This window comes from Oncorhynchus gorbuscha, linkage group LG15 (assembly GCF_021184085.1).
Source record: "Oncorhynchus gorbuscha isolate QuinsamMale2020 ecotype Even-year linkage group LG15, OgorEven_v1.0, whole genome shotgun sequence".
NCBI lineage: Eukaryota > Metazoa > Chordata > Actinopteri > Salmoniformes > Salmonidae > Oncorhynchus > Oncorhynchus gorbuscha.
In genome coordinates, this window is record NC_060187.1 from 77,148,358 (window position 1) to 77,164,311 (window position 15,954).

At 43.0% G+C, this 15,954-nt stretch overlaps 1 protein-coding gene across 11 annotated transcripts in view; it reads right to left on the minus strand.

Moving 5' to 3' along the window:
• Positions 1–4,879: 4,879 nt before the first annotated feature.
• Positions 4,880–15,954, minus strand: part of LOC123998087 (POU domain, class 2, transcription factor 2-like) — a 36,654-nt gene continuing 25,579 nt past the window's right edge. For 5 of the 11 annotated variants that reach the window (XM_046302976.1, XM_046302978.1, XM_046302977.1 and 2 more), the window contains 6 exons: positions 13,543–13,691; positions 9,164–9,364; positions 8,682–8,884; positions 8,437–8,505; positions 7,925–8,007; positions 4,880–7,498 (listed from right to left, as the gene is read on the minus strand). In XM_046302976.1, coding sequence (XP_046158932.1) covers positions 7,170–7,498; positions 7,925–8,007; positions 8,437–8,505; positions 8,682–8,884; positions 9,164–9,364; positions 13,543–13,691 — 1,034 coding nt within the window. In that variant the 3' untranslated portion in view covers positions 4,880–7,169. Of the gene's footprint in view, positions 7,499–7,924; positions 8,008–8,436; positions 8,506–8,677; positions 8,885–9,163; positions 9,365–13,542; positions 13,692–15,954 lie in introns of those variants that run through there. The other 6 variants (XM_046302979.1, XM_046302975.1, XM_046302971.1 and 3 more) reach the window with 4 other exon arrangements.

Genomic DNA, 15,954 nt, shown 5'->3' on the forward strand with positions numbered 1-15,954 from the left:
CTGGAATTCCCTGGAAAAACTCTCCTTAACGACTCGTACAGAATTCTCCCACAAACATCACATTTTCGGTTGAAACATGTAGCTTTTCCCTCTGCCCAATGAACACAGAGGACAACACGGAATACAAACAGACAGACAGGAATACAGACAGACAGAACTAAAAGGACAGGGTCAACAAACCCCGAGAGGATCATGGGATCATCAGAATTACTCTGGCAGCACAAGCAATAAGGACGAATCTCAAAAAAGATCAGAACAACTACAGAGAAACGTTATTATCGTCATCATCATCATCATCATCATATTTACGAGAAGCTTAAGGTAATTTTCCAATGACAAATACTTAAAAATATACATGTTTATCATGATCTTAATCATCATTATTATCATCATTGATATAGCTGAGGTCAGAAACTGGGTTACTAGGTGACGGGGTTGGAGCAGAAAAGAGATGAATAGACAGAAAGGAGAGAAAGAAAGAGGGATGCAGTGGCTGTCTGTGAAAGAGAGGAGGAATGTCGAACTCTTTGGTTTTATTCTGTACGATCGGACTTTGCTGTCTTGCTTAAGGAACTTTGGACTGAAGCTGTATTGTACAAGAGAGAGAATGAAGACAGAAGAAAGGATGAAAGAGAGGGAGTGTGGAAGTGAGTAGGTACGAGGAATATCAGTCATCCTCTTGTTTCTTTGCTCCTGATATTGTCTGTTTGTCCCCCTTTGCTTTCCCCTGCCTTGACATCTACACAATGTTCTGTCATCCATCAGTAAACTGTTAATCATTGCCTGTTCTGCTCCAATTGAAATCAATTCCAGCCCTGGTCTCATACCAAACGTAACATGTACACATTACACTGTCTCAGATTTACATTTACTATGTTACGTCTATCCTTGAGTCCAGGTTGCAATATCGATTCCTACCTACATTTCACAGTTTCCTTTGTTTCTCGTTTGACACAGTTGCTGAGGTGCTTCACTGAGACTACAAGGAATTAATCCATGAACTGAATCAATGTTGTGATGTTCAGACTGTAAAATGTACAAAATGGTTCATGCCAAAGATGTCTGGAGATGTTCTTCCAGACTAAACTCTGCTGTGATAATGTTGATCCAGGCTATATTAAAGGGACTAGGAGTTGTTGCCTCTAGATGCTGATCTAAGGTCAGTTTTGTGTTCTCCCTACACTAATAGCTATGATTAGGGAAAGGTTAACAGATCCTAAATCTGCACCTATGGCCAGGTGACTACTCAGTCTATAGGAGAAGTGTAGTCTCTGAATGGACAAATCACATTTTATTGGTCGCGTACACATTTTTTGCAGATCTTATCGCGGGTGTAGCGAAATGCTTGTGTTCCTAGCTCCAACAGTGCAGACACTGGTAAACAGCAGGGTTTTAGGGAGCGAGTGCATGGTGCCGTATCCAACAGTGCAGACACTGGTAAACAGCAGGGTTTTAGGGAGCGAGTGCATGGTGCCGTATCCAACAGTGCAGACACTGGTAAACAGCAGGGTTTTAGGGAGCGAGTGCATGGTGCCGTATCCAACAGTGCAGACACTGGTAAACAGCAGGGTTTTAGGGAGCGAGTGCATGGTGCCGTATCCAACAGTGCAGACACTGGTAAACAGCAGGGTTTTAGGGAGCGAGTGCATGGTGCCGTATCCAACAGTGCAGACACTGGTAAACAGCAGGGTTTTAGGGAGTGAGTGCATGGTGCCGTATCCAACAGTGCAGACACTGGTAAACAGCAGGGTTTTAGGGAGTGAGTGCATGGTGCCGTATCCAACAGTGGGGCATAAACTTTGGTATCATTCTCTTGTGGGGGTATCCCTACTGAAAGGACTTACACTTTACATGTGATCCCTAAGACCCTGAGATCCACAGAAGCATCCTACCAGGATGTAGAGGACCTAAACTGATCTACACCTCATTACAGAAGGAAAGAGCAAGGGAGAAATAGGGACTTCCACCTTGGGGGAGTGTATGCATGCGTCACCTAGCAACCACAGTCTCAGCCCTTCCCCAGTCACCTAACCCTCCTGCGCTCGCTGCCACACACATCTCTGACGGACACAACATCCAGTCAATAATCTAAACAACACAACATCCAGCCAATCACCTAAAGATGCTGGGTACCCAGAGGCTAGCCCCTGTAAAAAAGCTTTGTGTTAAGGAGTAGGACAAAGCTGCTCCATAGACACAGACCTAAGGCCAGTGTTATGTGCCCTCAATGGTTAAGATTAGGATTTGGAGGAAGGTAAGCTGATCCTAGATCTGTGCCTATGGAAAACTTCTACTTGGAGAGTGTTTTGTTTCAGCAGGGAGGGAGCAGTAGGGGAGAGGGGGATTTAGAGAGGGCTGTACAGAGCAGGGGGGTTGTTCTACAGACCAGACTGAGAGGGAGGTGTGTGAGGGAGTGGACTGGGAACCACAGCGAGAGGGCTGGCATACAACTTGCTACCCAAAATGTCTCCTGATTTGGATGGGGCACAAGAAATGTGAACTCTGACCCCATTACCTTTGAACTCTGCCGGACCCAAGCCTCGCTCTGGCCATTCGTGGTCACACTCACACGTACACACAATACCACCCAACACCCGGATCCCCACACGAACCCCGCTTTTAAAAAAAAGCTTTCATCTATTTGGTTTATCATCAGAGTATATGAGGTATATCTCTCTTTAACATCCTACAGTAGATGTGGGAAACAAAACCTACCAACATTAAGACAAGTCAAAACAGAAAGAAAAGAAAACAAGTCCCTCTGTCACGTTCCTTTGCCCCAGTCAATGCATCTTCTAACTAGTTTTTTGGTTTGGTAGCTGTTTAAAGCTTTCAGTGTATTTCTCATGAGGAGAGGAGAGGTTGTGAGGGAACAGCACTGTATCTTTAAGAGCAATCTGCCTGCCTGACCATCCCTGTCAGCGGAGCTCTCTTCCAGAACCGTTGGGCTATATTCAAACATACATTATACTATCTTACAGGCAGCGCTGACTAACCGTACATCCGGGATATAAATCCCTCTAACCTGATCCGTCCAAAGTATATGGTATACATCGTAATGGGGACAAACTCCAGTTCTAAAGCTTTGAGATTTATTAATACAATGTTTTAAAAGTTTCACTCATGACTGGTTTGATCCCACCTTGGTGTGGGTCTCTAGTAACAATCCTGGACTGTAGTAAGGCTGTAGAGAACCCTACTGAGGCTCTCTATCCCCACTTCAACTAAACACAACATCACAAGACCGCACATAAAGCCAGAAACACTCAGATGCTCTGACCCTCTCATCTCACCAGTCATTACTCATCAATCATACAATAAGGACATCACTAGTAATATCATTATCGTTAGGACAATTAACCCCATATTTAGGAAAGACAGCATTCAATACCTGAAAACATTGAATTGCTCAAATTTACATCAATATGAAGCTGCCGTTCCTATTCCCATGACCTTTCCCTGCAATGCCTGAGAAAACGCTGTTAGGTGGTCGTACTGAAGTGCTCTATGTAGACACAGTGCTGGTCCCCGTAAGCTCACCCCATCCATTTGAAAAGAGTCTCAATGAGCTCACCCCCACCCCTTTAAGAGCTTTAAGAGTAGTCGCAGTGAGTCTGTGGTCAAACATGACCATGTTCTCCTAGGCCCCGTGAGACCTGTGGTTGCATGTATCTGGTTTGAAGAGGTGAGAAGGTACTTCAGCAGGATTTTTGCTCACAGCCCTGTAATATATATTCTAAATATATACCCCAAAATATATCCCCTGTAAAAAGACTCTAGAATAAATAAATAACAAATAAATAGTTAGAAGAAATCAATATAAGCTTAAATCAATCAAACTTAAAATGAATAAATAGTACAATCAATCAAAAGTCCTAAATGATTCGACAAAGAAAAATAAACCAAATATTTATCAAGAGAGAGTAACATTTTTGGTCTAAAATCAAGTCATTATCATCAATGTTTTTTAAGATATTTTTGTATGTTTTTCAATACATTAGCAATAAGTAAGCATTAGGACACAGATCTTTTTTTCTACAAAATCTATAGAAGCACTAACAGATACATTCTGTCTAAGAGTTAATGTTGAGGAAAGGTTTCACCTCGTGGTTAGAACCCCCACATCTAAAATAGATTAGTTCATTAAGGATTCTCATTTGACAACTGTATTTCTGTGTGTCAAACCAAATACTCTATGGATGCATTTTAAACTCGACTGTACATTTTTGCAGAAGTGTGTGTGATAATGGCGGTAAACGTGCAAGGGAGGATGTCTTTGTAAACTCCACTGAATTCTTTCTATAATGCGTGTACACACAACACACACACACACACACACACACACACACACACACACACACACACACACACACACACACACACACACACACACACACACACCCTCACACAACGCACACACACACACACACACACACACACACATCACACCCTCACACAACGCACACACACACACACACACTATCACACCCTCACACAACGCACACACTTCAGATAAAATGACACAATCATAAGTGTGAGCCCTAATGCAACGGCAGGGACGGCAGTTGAACCATCTCTAGTTTTATCCTGCCTTTTTGGTTTGGTTTGGTTTGGTATTTGGTGTTTGGTTTGGTTTGGTATTTGGTGTTTGGTTTGGTATTTGGTGTGTGGTTTGGCATTTGGTTTGGTATTTGGTGTTTGGTGTTTGGTTTGGTGTTTGGTTTGGTGTTTGGTGTTTTGTTTGGTGTTTGGTTTGGTATTTGGTTTTGTATTTGGTGTTTGGTTTGGTATTTGGTGTTTGGTTTTGGTGTTTGGTTTGGTATTTGCTGTTTGGTTTGGTGTTTGGTTTTGGTATTTGGTGTTTGGTTTGGTATTTGCTGTTTGGTTTGGTGTTTGGTTTGGTATTTGGTGTTTGGTTTGGTATTTGGTGTTTGGTTTGGTGTTTGGTTTGCACGTTTTGCTTTTCAACTCTTGTTTTGGACTTTTTATGTGTCTTTTTTCTGCCAAGACAGTCAGGTTTTTTTTTATCTAATAAAAATCTGGAAGCTACATTTTCACAGTATTTTTCCAACCACCTGATTAAAAATCTCTAGAACAACTAGGAAAAAATAAGGAGCTGTCGTAGCAAGCGAATACGTTATTATCCCAAATGAGTAAAGAACAGCACATAAACAGCATCAAGAGACACAGCAAACAAATCAAATACAAAATAAACCAACAAACAGGAAAATAAAAACTTTGAAGATTCAGTTCAATGAGGTCATTAGAGATTTCTCCATCCAGGACCAGAGAAGAAGAGCTGAGTTTGGAGAGAAAAAGACAGGGGAAAGGGAGGATGTCTATCTATACATCTGTCCATCTGTGCTACACAGTTTAGAGAGGGCCACTGAAGCCCAGTTAGTTGGATAACAGACAGAGGTGTCAGCTCCAGTCTGTAAAAAACTACACTTGTCCTCCTCCCCTCACCCCCCCCATCCATATTTGGCTGTTTCTTTTTGGTTTGTTTCTGACATTTTTGGTTTGTATTTTTGGTATCCTCTTAAAAACATCCCCTCTTTCTGTATGTTTGATCCCATCGCACCATCCGATCCCCTCCCCGTATGCACCCCTTTTATGTTGGGTGAGGGTTCTGTCCTTTTGAAGTGACCCTCTCGGGCATAAGGAGATGGAAGGGGTCAACTAGGGGGGTTCAGCGGGAGGGGTAGGGTGTGTCCCCAACCCCTACAGTATGTGAGTGTTAATGTCATGGCTGACTCCTCTGAAGAGTAACAAATGCTTTGGTTTAAACGTGTAATAATGGCAGATTTGGGTGGAAAATGACAGTGAAAATGGGATGGATGGAGGGATGATGAACAATAAAAACAATGTATATTAAACATTAACCAGGTTTTGATCTCTGTTTCTCTACTGCATGTCGAGACAGATGGCTGATTGACAACGTAAGAAAGACCTGTCCATGACTAAACTAACATTTTTATTCATTTACCTCTTTCTTGCCTCAATGTTACTAGTTTAAATCTCCAATCATGCTCAATTTCATACTGTCATCATGGTGGATTGGCCATTCACAAGGACTACATTGAGTCTAAGTCTAATATTATTTCATCAAGTGAGTCATTTTGGTGTGAGTAATTACGGAGAGAGAGAGAGGTTTTTATCAAGGCTGGAAACTGCTACACTCAGCCTGATCTCTTGTTCCCTATTGTCTCTTATTATCTCTGACAACATGAAGTAAATGGCACAGGATGATGATGACAGACTCCAACTCTATCAGTAAACTATTGGGAATCAAGGGGGAGATAGGATACTTAAAGAAGCAGAGGTAGGACAAGTCAAACAGAGAAACACCTGTAAGCTTGGCTCGTTCAGTATCAACCATTTACAACAATCTCAAATATCCCACAGAAACAACAAAATTGCTGTGAAAGTGAGTGACAGACAATGACAGACATGATGGGTGGATGACTGATTGGATGGATGAATGTGATTGGCTGTGGACATCGTGTGTGTGTGTGTGTGTGGCAGAGTCCTGGTCCTGGATAGGATCAGTATGTACAAGTCGTTTGGATAAAGCTTTTCCTTCCGTATTTTTGGTTTCTGGGATTTTGGTATGGTTGTTGATTTTTGTCATCGTGCGTTCCTCTTCTCCTCCTCAGGTACATTTTTGGTTTAAAATCCTCCTCCCATCTCCTCCTCTTTCAGACCTGCAGCTTTTCAAAGAAATTCATCAACTTATTCTTTCTGTCCCTGTCACCATTCCCCCAAAACACACAGTAATGCTTATTTTTGTCATTTTTGGTTCACGCGATTCGACGCACATCTCTAATCCTGTTATTTGACATTGGTTTATTTTCCTGGGGAAGAAAGAGAGACAGAAAGGAGAGGTGCGATATCACTCAGTATTGACTAAACAGTCCCATGATGCCTCCTCCATCACTTTGGATAGATAAAGATCTTTGGTTTAAATCTTCCTCTTTCCCCCCTTCTCCCCCTTTTCACTTCTGACTCCCCCCTCTCCTCTCTTTCATTCTGTGTATTTTTGGCATCGAAAGACTGGGGGGGAGAGAGAGAGTGTAGGGCGAGAGTGATAAAAGAGATAGCTTTGGTTGAAAGGCGAGGTTGTCGTTTCCTCCTTTCTCCTTCTCCTCTCTGATTGGCGCTTGGCTGTGTCACTCAATCTTAGCCCCTCCCAACGAAGATGGGCTGTGTGCCAATTCATTGAAGTCGCAGGAAGATGCGGGGCTAGAGCAAGGGGAGGGGGAGCAGGGGGTGGGGCTTATGCTACTGGTGGAGGGGAAAGGGGAGGGCTGAGATGCTTTGGCTACGGCAGGGCTGATCAATCCAGAACCAGAATTCTGGCCCATGTGGAGGAAAGCGGGGTGGTTGAGGAAGAAGGAGGACTGGAGACCCCCTCCCTGCCCCCCTGCACCACCCAGCAACACCTTACTGCCTCCCTCAAGACTGGAAAGGGGCAGCTGGCCACCACTGGCTGCTAGGGCTGAGAAAGGACGGAGATGAGAGTTAACATCATTATACCTACTGTGAAATAACTACATTTACTATAGACTTTACTATAGAGATGAAATTAAGAGGTGGATGAATGAGAGAAAAAGAATGAAACACACACACACACACACACACACAGAGATGGGGATGAACATGTTGGAGTGATGGGACATCCCTGTCATAGCCCTGTTCACCAGTTCTCCAGTTTCTTCCATCAGATGATCTATCATTCATCTCATCATCTCTGTCATTCTTTCTGTCTAGCATTCATTAACATTACTTACCTTTATTATCATTTTGTACCTCAAATTACTGTCCCTCCCTCTCCACTTTCTCTCCCCCTGTCTCTCTTCCTCCTTGATTTCCCTCTTCCTCTCTTTTCCCTCCTTCCCTACACCTCTCTCTCCCTCTAACACACCTTGTATAGTAGCCAGAGGGTTGTTGCTGAGGAGAGCTTGGTTCAGAGCCTGGTTCCCTGTGTTTACTCCCATCACAGTGTTCCTGTGTTACATATACATATACACACACGCACACAGAGGAGGAAATCCATTTACACACAGAGGAGAAACGGAGAGAGAAGCAGGTTTAGCAGCAGAACAGACAGAGGACAGACTCAGGGACCTGAACACAGACACACTGCAGGAGAAACCTACAGGTCAGATATACACACACACCATCTTGATTCATATCTTGTTTTTATGAGCTACAAATCCAAATGCTTGCTTGTGGACCTTGTGTCTGTGTGCGGACGATCATATTCCTGTAAGAGAGTGTGTGTGTGTGTGTGTGTGTGTGTGTGTGTGTGTGTGTGTGTGTGTGTGTGTGTGTGTGTGTGTGTGTGTGTGTGTGTGTGTGTGTGTGTGTGTGTGTGTGTGTGTGTGTGGGGGGGGGGGTGTACAGTATAGGTATGTGTGTCTCTGTTGTCTTCACCTCAAGTTTGCAGCAAAATCGGTGATGTAGTTAGACACGTCACCATTCTTTTTACCCAAACGCCATAAGCTGTGGACACAAAACACACAGTCACACACACAGGTTAGAAAGTACTGCTGCACAGAAGTAGCAGTGCCAATCATGTGTGGGTGTGATAAACATTTGCTGCAAACTGCAGGTGAACTGAATACTGAACCAATGGTGAAGCACAGTGGCCAAAGTGTACACTTTGTATGCATACTCACCCTGTGTTGAGACTCAGTGTGCTGTGGCTGGGAGGGGCTGGGCTTAAACTGCTTCGAGGAGGAGTCACTGGAGAGGAGGCAGAGCTGAGAGATGAGTGGGTGGGACCACTGGGGGTATGAGGGGAGAACGATGACATGGTGGTCAATGTGGTACTGAGGCTGGTCACTGCCTGGGACAGCTGACTGGACAGCTGACTGGACATCTGATAGAGAGACGGGTGAGAAAGACAAAGAGAAAAAGGGAGGGAGAGTGTATATTTAAAAGAGTATCTATACTTAGCTGTATCCAATAGAAAAAGGGATAAATGGGATAGGATTATTAATGTGTAATAGCAAAGCACTAAAGCAGTGCAGGTTGGGTAGTACCATCTGCACACTGGAACAGGGGGTGCAGAAGAACATCCACTATGACATGCGGGACACACCATTCATATGGGGATGGCTAAGGTTGGGAGAGGGGGATCATGCGGGTCAGGCCATACCATGTGTGGGCTGTAGCAGGGGGGTTTGTGCGTCGGTGGGGCTTGGGGGGGCTGGCTGGGCAAGGGTGGGGTGGCACTGTTGGGGTTGATACGCTTCTCTTTCTGTCGGCGGTTGCAGAACCACACGCGGATCACCTCCTTCTCCATGCTGAGCTGGTCCGCGATACACAGGATCTCCTCTGAGGTAGGCTTCTGGTTCTGCTGACACACGGGAAAGACAGAGATGGACACATTAGTACTAATAGACACTTAGCCTTATATCACCTCTCTGATATCACAGTGTCATAGTGTTCTTCTGAGGGCAGAAACTACAGAACAAGCCGTGTAGATGTTATGTCAGCTTAAGATCTATGTCTCCTGTATGACAGTGTTATGAAGGCCTTATGTCAGTGATCTTGTGATGGAAACATTTGTTTGTGCTTTTCTAATAACCAATTTCTTTGTTCATGCAAGTGACTGAACAAATCAGTCACACAACTTTCAAATCCACATTCACTTAGTACTATTCCCAAACATACTCAGTAATCACCCTTATTACCCCATTTGCATCTTCAACGATTCTCCTGTCGTTACTACCTATGCACCATATGTATCTTTCTATACATATAGAATAGCCTCATATTCAGAAATAAAACTCTCTTTCATATCAACGATTCTCCTGTCGTTACTACCTATGCACCATATGTATCTTTCTATACATATAGAATAGCCTCATATTCAGAAATAAAACTCTCTTTCATATCAACGATTCTTCTGTCGTTACTACCTATGCTACTACCAAATTCACTTAGAACTATTCCCAAACACACACAGTAATCACCCTTATTACTCCATGTGCATCAGTATCTGCAATTTGGCAGTATGCCCCAGAACCTTGTCTTGAGAAAGAGATATCTGAGTTTCAAGGTCTCTGCTTAGAGAGAAGAAGCCTCATGAAGTATTGGTCCGTCACATGCATGAACCAGTATTGGTCAGTCACATGAAGGAAGCAAACGTTAATTATGAATGATGAATAAGCTAAAATATGCAAATATAATTTGTCCGTCTTTAAGAGAACTAATGGGACTGCCCCGGGTGGAGCTCCTGATTGACATGTGTACTTGGTGCACTGAGTTGGTTGGAACCTCTTCAGCACGCTGATAATAACCAATGATTCATTTAAGATTGACTTTGAGTGTCCCTGTGTAGAATTTCCCCAACAATTTGGCGTCAACAAACAGGATGATTGAATCTGCCTGCGGAGCTTTTGAGTGGGGGTCTTGCGAGATAAACCAATTACATTTTTTATGAAGCGTGAGGGAAATTCCCATCTGACCAAAAGATGACGAGACCTGCCCACATCCTTACTGTGAGCTTTCCAGGAGGAGACACATCATCCGCAAACAATTGAGGGACGCGTCTTCTGATTTCAGGAAGTAAATTTAAATTAATTTGTATAAAAATAGAAAAAATACTAATAAAACCAATAAAACTAAATATCTAAATGGAGGAGGCTACCACTAGTCTTAAGTCAAATCATAGAATGAAGTGGATGTGAGAGTGTGAAAGAGGTGCGTGTCTGAAAGAATACGCCAACTAGTTCTGTGATCTGAATTTTTCGATCTATAACGTTATCTACGGTTTTTATATTTGTATAGGAAGTAACGGCAAGCTAGTCTTAGGAGAAGGCTTGAGTGAGGGCAGAGAAGCCCCACTAACAATTGTCTGTAGGCATTTATTAGAGAAGTGTCTACGTGGTCGAGAACCACTGGGAACATTGAAGATACATATGGCGTCCACCACCACCCATCGATCTACAGGTAGTGAGCACTGACAGGAGAAGCAATTGAAAAGTTTATCATCTAAAACAATAATCGGTTTCCATTATGTGGAACTGTGTCCAGAATTGAAGTATGCTCTCTCTAATTCTCTTTTTCTCCCTTTCTTTCTTTCTTTCTTTCTTTCTTTCTTTCTTTCTTTCTTTCTTTCTTTCTTTCTTTCTTTCTTTCTTTCTTTCTTTCTTTCTTTCTTTCTTTCTTTCTTTCTTTCTTTCTTTCTCTCTCTCTCTCTCTCTCTCTCTCTCTCTCTCTCTCTCTCTCTCTCTCTCTCTCTCTCTCTCTCTCTCTCTCTCTCTCTCTCTCTCTCTCTCTCTCTCTCTCTCTCTCTCCTGAGCCTGAGCCTAGGACCATGCCTCAGGACTACCTGGCATGATGACTCAGGACTACCTGGCTGCTGCTCCAGTTTCAACTGTTCTACCTGCGGCTATGGCTGTCAACACGAAGACTCAAAGATGCAAACTCCAGTGCTGGCTGCTCGCATGGATTTGTCATTTACCTTGTGGTTCTTGGGGGCACTTTTGTTGCAAGTTGTCTTTGGAACCCTGACCTGTTCACTGTGATTACTATTATTTGACCGCGCTGGTCATTTATGAACATTTGAACATCTTGGCCATGTTCTGTTATAATCTCCACCCAGCACAGCCAGAAGAGGACTGGCCACCCCTCATAGCCTGGTTCCTCTCTCGGTTTCTTCCTAGGTTTTAGCATTTCTAGGGAGTTTTTCCTAGCCACCGTGCTTTTACACCTGCATTGCTTGCTGTTTGGGGTTTTGGGCTGGGATTCTGTACAGCACTTTGATATATCAGCTGATGTAAGAAGGGCTATATAAATCTATTTGATTTGATTTGATTTAGAAGTAGATTCAAGGCCATTTTGTTTGTTTTTTACCACATACACACAACCCACGTTGATAAGACATGTACTGAAAAACCCAATGTAAACCTGATACACAAAATGTTTGAAATAACTAATCACCCTCACTAGAAAGACTAGAGACATTGGGTGAGATTTAAATGTGCTATGTCAACACAAATAATTAGAAGAAATGTATAATGTATCAATAGTCTTATGTGTGATTCGGAACAAGAGAAGGAGAGAGAGAGAACGCTGCCCCTGAATGAGCGCTGCCCCTGATGACACCTCACCTTTTACCATTACCTTATGGGATACAGTTAAGTTAAGATGGAGTTATCAAGAGTTGTAATTCTAATTTGATTTGTTATTTTGATTTAACAGGCAGTGTTGTTGTTGTTTTTTTTGGGACACATGAATCACGATGAACCAGTCATGTGTCCAAAAGGGGAATTACCAGTCCCCTGGGGCCCTTTAGTAAATATGCAAATTTACCATTTGTCATACAGTGAATAATTTGTCTGGATTTCCCGAATCAGAAATGCCCTAAACTAAACTGTTGCTCTGCTCTGTCCTCTCTCAAGGTTATGGCGAAGGTAACAGATGGTATCTAGATACATGGAAGGGATAATTCGGCTGAGAACAGTGTGAACCTCACCCCCTCTAACCGGTTGAAGTAATGTGGGACAATGGCTTCAATATGGTCCTTCACCACTTCTACCGTGAGACCTGAGTCCGAGCCAGCAACCTGTACACAGCATCCAGTCAAAGCTATCAACTGCCTTTTTTCTTCGGAGTGAAACATGAGTCCACGTGGAGTGAGCATGGAGAGAGATCTCGTCCAAACCTCTCTCCTGCTGCCGGTGTACTGGTCGGAAAATGGACAAGACATAATGGACTGTGAAGGACAGTGGCGGCTCAGGTGAGAGACATTATCAAGGGCCATCCACTTTCAACATGTGCCATTGGGAGGACGAACCGAAACAACAGAAGAATGAGTTCCGGGAGGGAGGGTGGTGGTCAACCTTGCCCGTAATTTATTTAGGCTTATCCAAAATAGTTTATTTGGGGTATCAGGTATGATTGTGGAGGTCTGCACAATGCAAAATATATAGTAATTTAGACTAGACATGCGTTGAGATACTGATCTGTCATGCCACCTGCGACAAAAGCTCCAGCTGAAATCTCTTTGCCAGAATCCATGAATGAAATTGTGCAGTGAAGCATATGTGTAACTGTATGAAGCAAAGGCCTTAAGTTAAAACATTCCACTGCAATGATTTTACACGTACAACCCAGAATGATTGTATAACCCAGAATGAAGGGTTTGAAATGATGAAATGTCTGGTTTTATGTGTTGATTTCCCTGACTTTAATAGAAATATGATATAGAAGCTAAAATCAAATGCTTACCTTAATATTTAATGATTATTATCACACAAGTGACAAGAGGATGGAATGTGATGGACATTTTTATGTTTGCGCTTTTCTAATAACCAATTTCTGTGTTCATGCAAGTGACTGATTGAACAAATCCTCAGTATCAGTATCTGCAATTTAATGATGAATTAAAGAAGAGAACTAACGGGGCTGCCCTGGGTGGAGCTCCTGATTGACATGTGTACTTGGTGCATTGAGTTGGTTGGAACCTCTCCAGCGCGCTGATTGTCCATGTGTAGAATTTCCACAACAATTTGTCATGTCTCTCACCGTGATGAAGGCTCTCTCCAGGGCCACACGGACGTTAGTCTCAATGCTGGTTCTTTTCTTCCTGCGTCGGCCCGGCAGGCCCTCGAAGCCCATTGAGGAAGAGGACAGAGAGCTGGGGCTGGGCATAGTACTGTCTGTGGACATGGTCTCTGTCAAACAGAGAGATTGATTAGTGGGATGATTTAAAATCACACAAACTGGTATCCTCATTCTACAGATATAACTTCATTAACTCAAGGTTACATTCATTCAGACCCAACCCACATGTAACGAGAGTGTTCAGAGGCAACATCAAACGAAGGGTTTCACTTTATGCTGATGACTTGCTTCTCTATATCTCAAACCCCAATGTATCCTTACCCATTGTGCTATCTGTTCTTCATGCATTTGGCCTGGTCTCTGGTTACAAGTTCAATCTGAATAAGAGCAAGCTTTTCCATTTAAATGCAGCAGCTCGTAACTACCCATTACACACATTTTCATTCAGAGTAGTTCTCAACAACGGTACATACTTGAGGTTACATGTCATAGACCACGTTGATAACCTTTTTAAATGCTAACTTTACTCCTCCTTACTCTGGTGGAGAAATATTTTGAACAATGGCCACTACTCCATCTATCATTGGCTGGTCAAATTAATTAGGTTAAAATGAATACTCTTCCTAAATTCTCCTACCTCTTTCAATGTGAACCTATTTTTATTTCCAAATCTTTTTCTGCAAACTACATGGGATTATCTCACACTTCGTCTGGAACTTCCGTGTAATTCAGTACTGGATGTGTGCAGATACCCAACATATCATTCCATCATGGTTGAAGATAGAATCTTCCTCATGTACAGTCTGCCATCCTCACTGGCTGCTTTGGTACATTCCCCTTTCCATTCTGCTATGGTACATTCCCCTATCCATTCTGCTTTGGTACATTCACCTATCCATTCTGCTATGGTACATTCACCTATCCATTCTGCTATGGTACATTCACCTATCCATTCTGCTTTGGCACATTCACCTATCCATTCTGCTATGGTACATTCACCTATCCATTCTGCTTTGGCACATTCACCTATCCATTCTGCTATGGTACATTCACCTATCCATTCTGCTTTGGCACATTCACCTATCCATTCTGCTATGGTACATTCACCTATCCATTCTGCTATGGTACATTCACCTATCCATTCTGCTTTGATACATTCACCTATCCATTCTGCTATGGCACATTCACCTATCCATTCTGCTATGGTACATTCACCTATCCATTCTGCTATGGCACATTCACCTATCCATTCTGCTATGGCACATTCACCTATCCATTCTGCTATGGTACATTCACCTATCCATTCTGCTATGGTACATTCACCTATCCATTCTGCTTTGGCACATTCACCTATCCATTCTGCTATGGTACATTCACCTATCCATTCTGCTTTGGTACATTCACATATCCATTCTGCTTTGGTACATTCACCTATCCATTCTGCTATGGTACATTCACCTATCCATTCTGCTATGGTACATTCACATATCCATTCTGCTTTGGTACATTCACCTATCCATTCTGCTATGGTACATTCCCCTATCCATTCTGCTATGGTACATTCCCCTATCCATTCTGCTTTGGTACATTCACCTATCCATTCTGCTATGGTACATTCACCTATCCATTCTGCTTTGGTACATTCACCTATCCATTCTGCTATGGTACATTCCCCTATCCATTCTGCTTTGGTACATTCACCTATCCATTCTGCTATGGTACATTCCCCTATCCATTCTGCTTTGGTACATTCACCTATCCATTCTGCTTTGGTACATTCACCTATCCATTCTGCTTTGGCACATTCATCTATCTGTAACAGTATAATTTTAAACCGTCCCCTCGCCCATACCCGGGCGCGAACCAGGGACCTTCTGCACACATCAACAACAGTCACCCACGAAGCATCGTTACCCATCGCTCCACAAAAGCCACGGCCCTTGCAGAGCAAGGGGAACTACTACTTCAAGGTCTCAGAGCAAGTGACGTAACCGATTGAAACGCTATTTAGCGCACACCGCTAACTAAGCTAGTCGTTTCACATCCGTTACATATCCATTCTGCTTTGGCAAATTCACCTATCCATTCTGCTATGGTACATTCCCCTATCCATTCTGCTTTGGCACATTCACCTATCCATTCTGCTTTGGTACATTCACCTATCCATTCTGCTTTGGCACACTCACCTATCCATTCTGCTATGCTACATTCACCTATCCATTCTGCTTTGGTACATTCACCTATCCATTCTGCTATGGTACATTCACCTATCCATTCTGCTTTGGCACATTCACCTATCCATTCTGCTATGGTACATTCACCTATCCATTCTGCTTTGGCACATTCACCTATCCATTCTGCTATGGTACATTC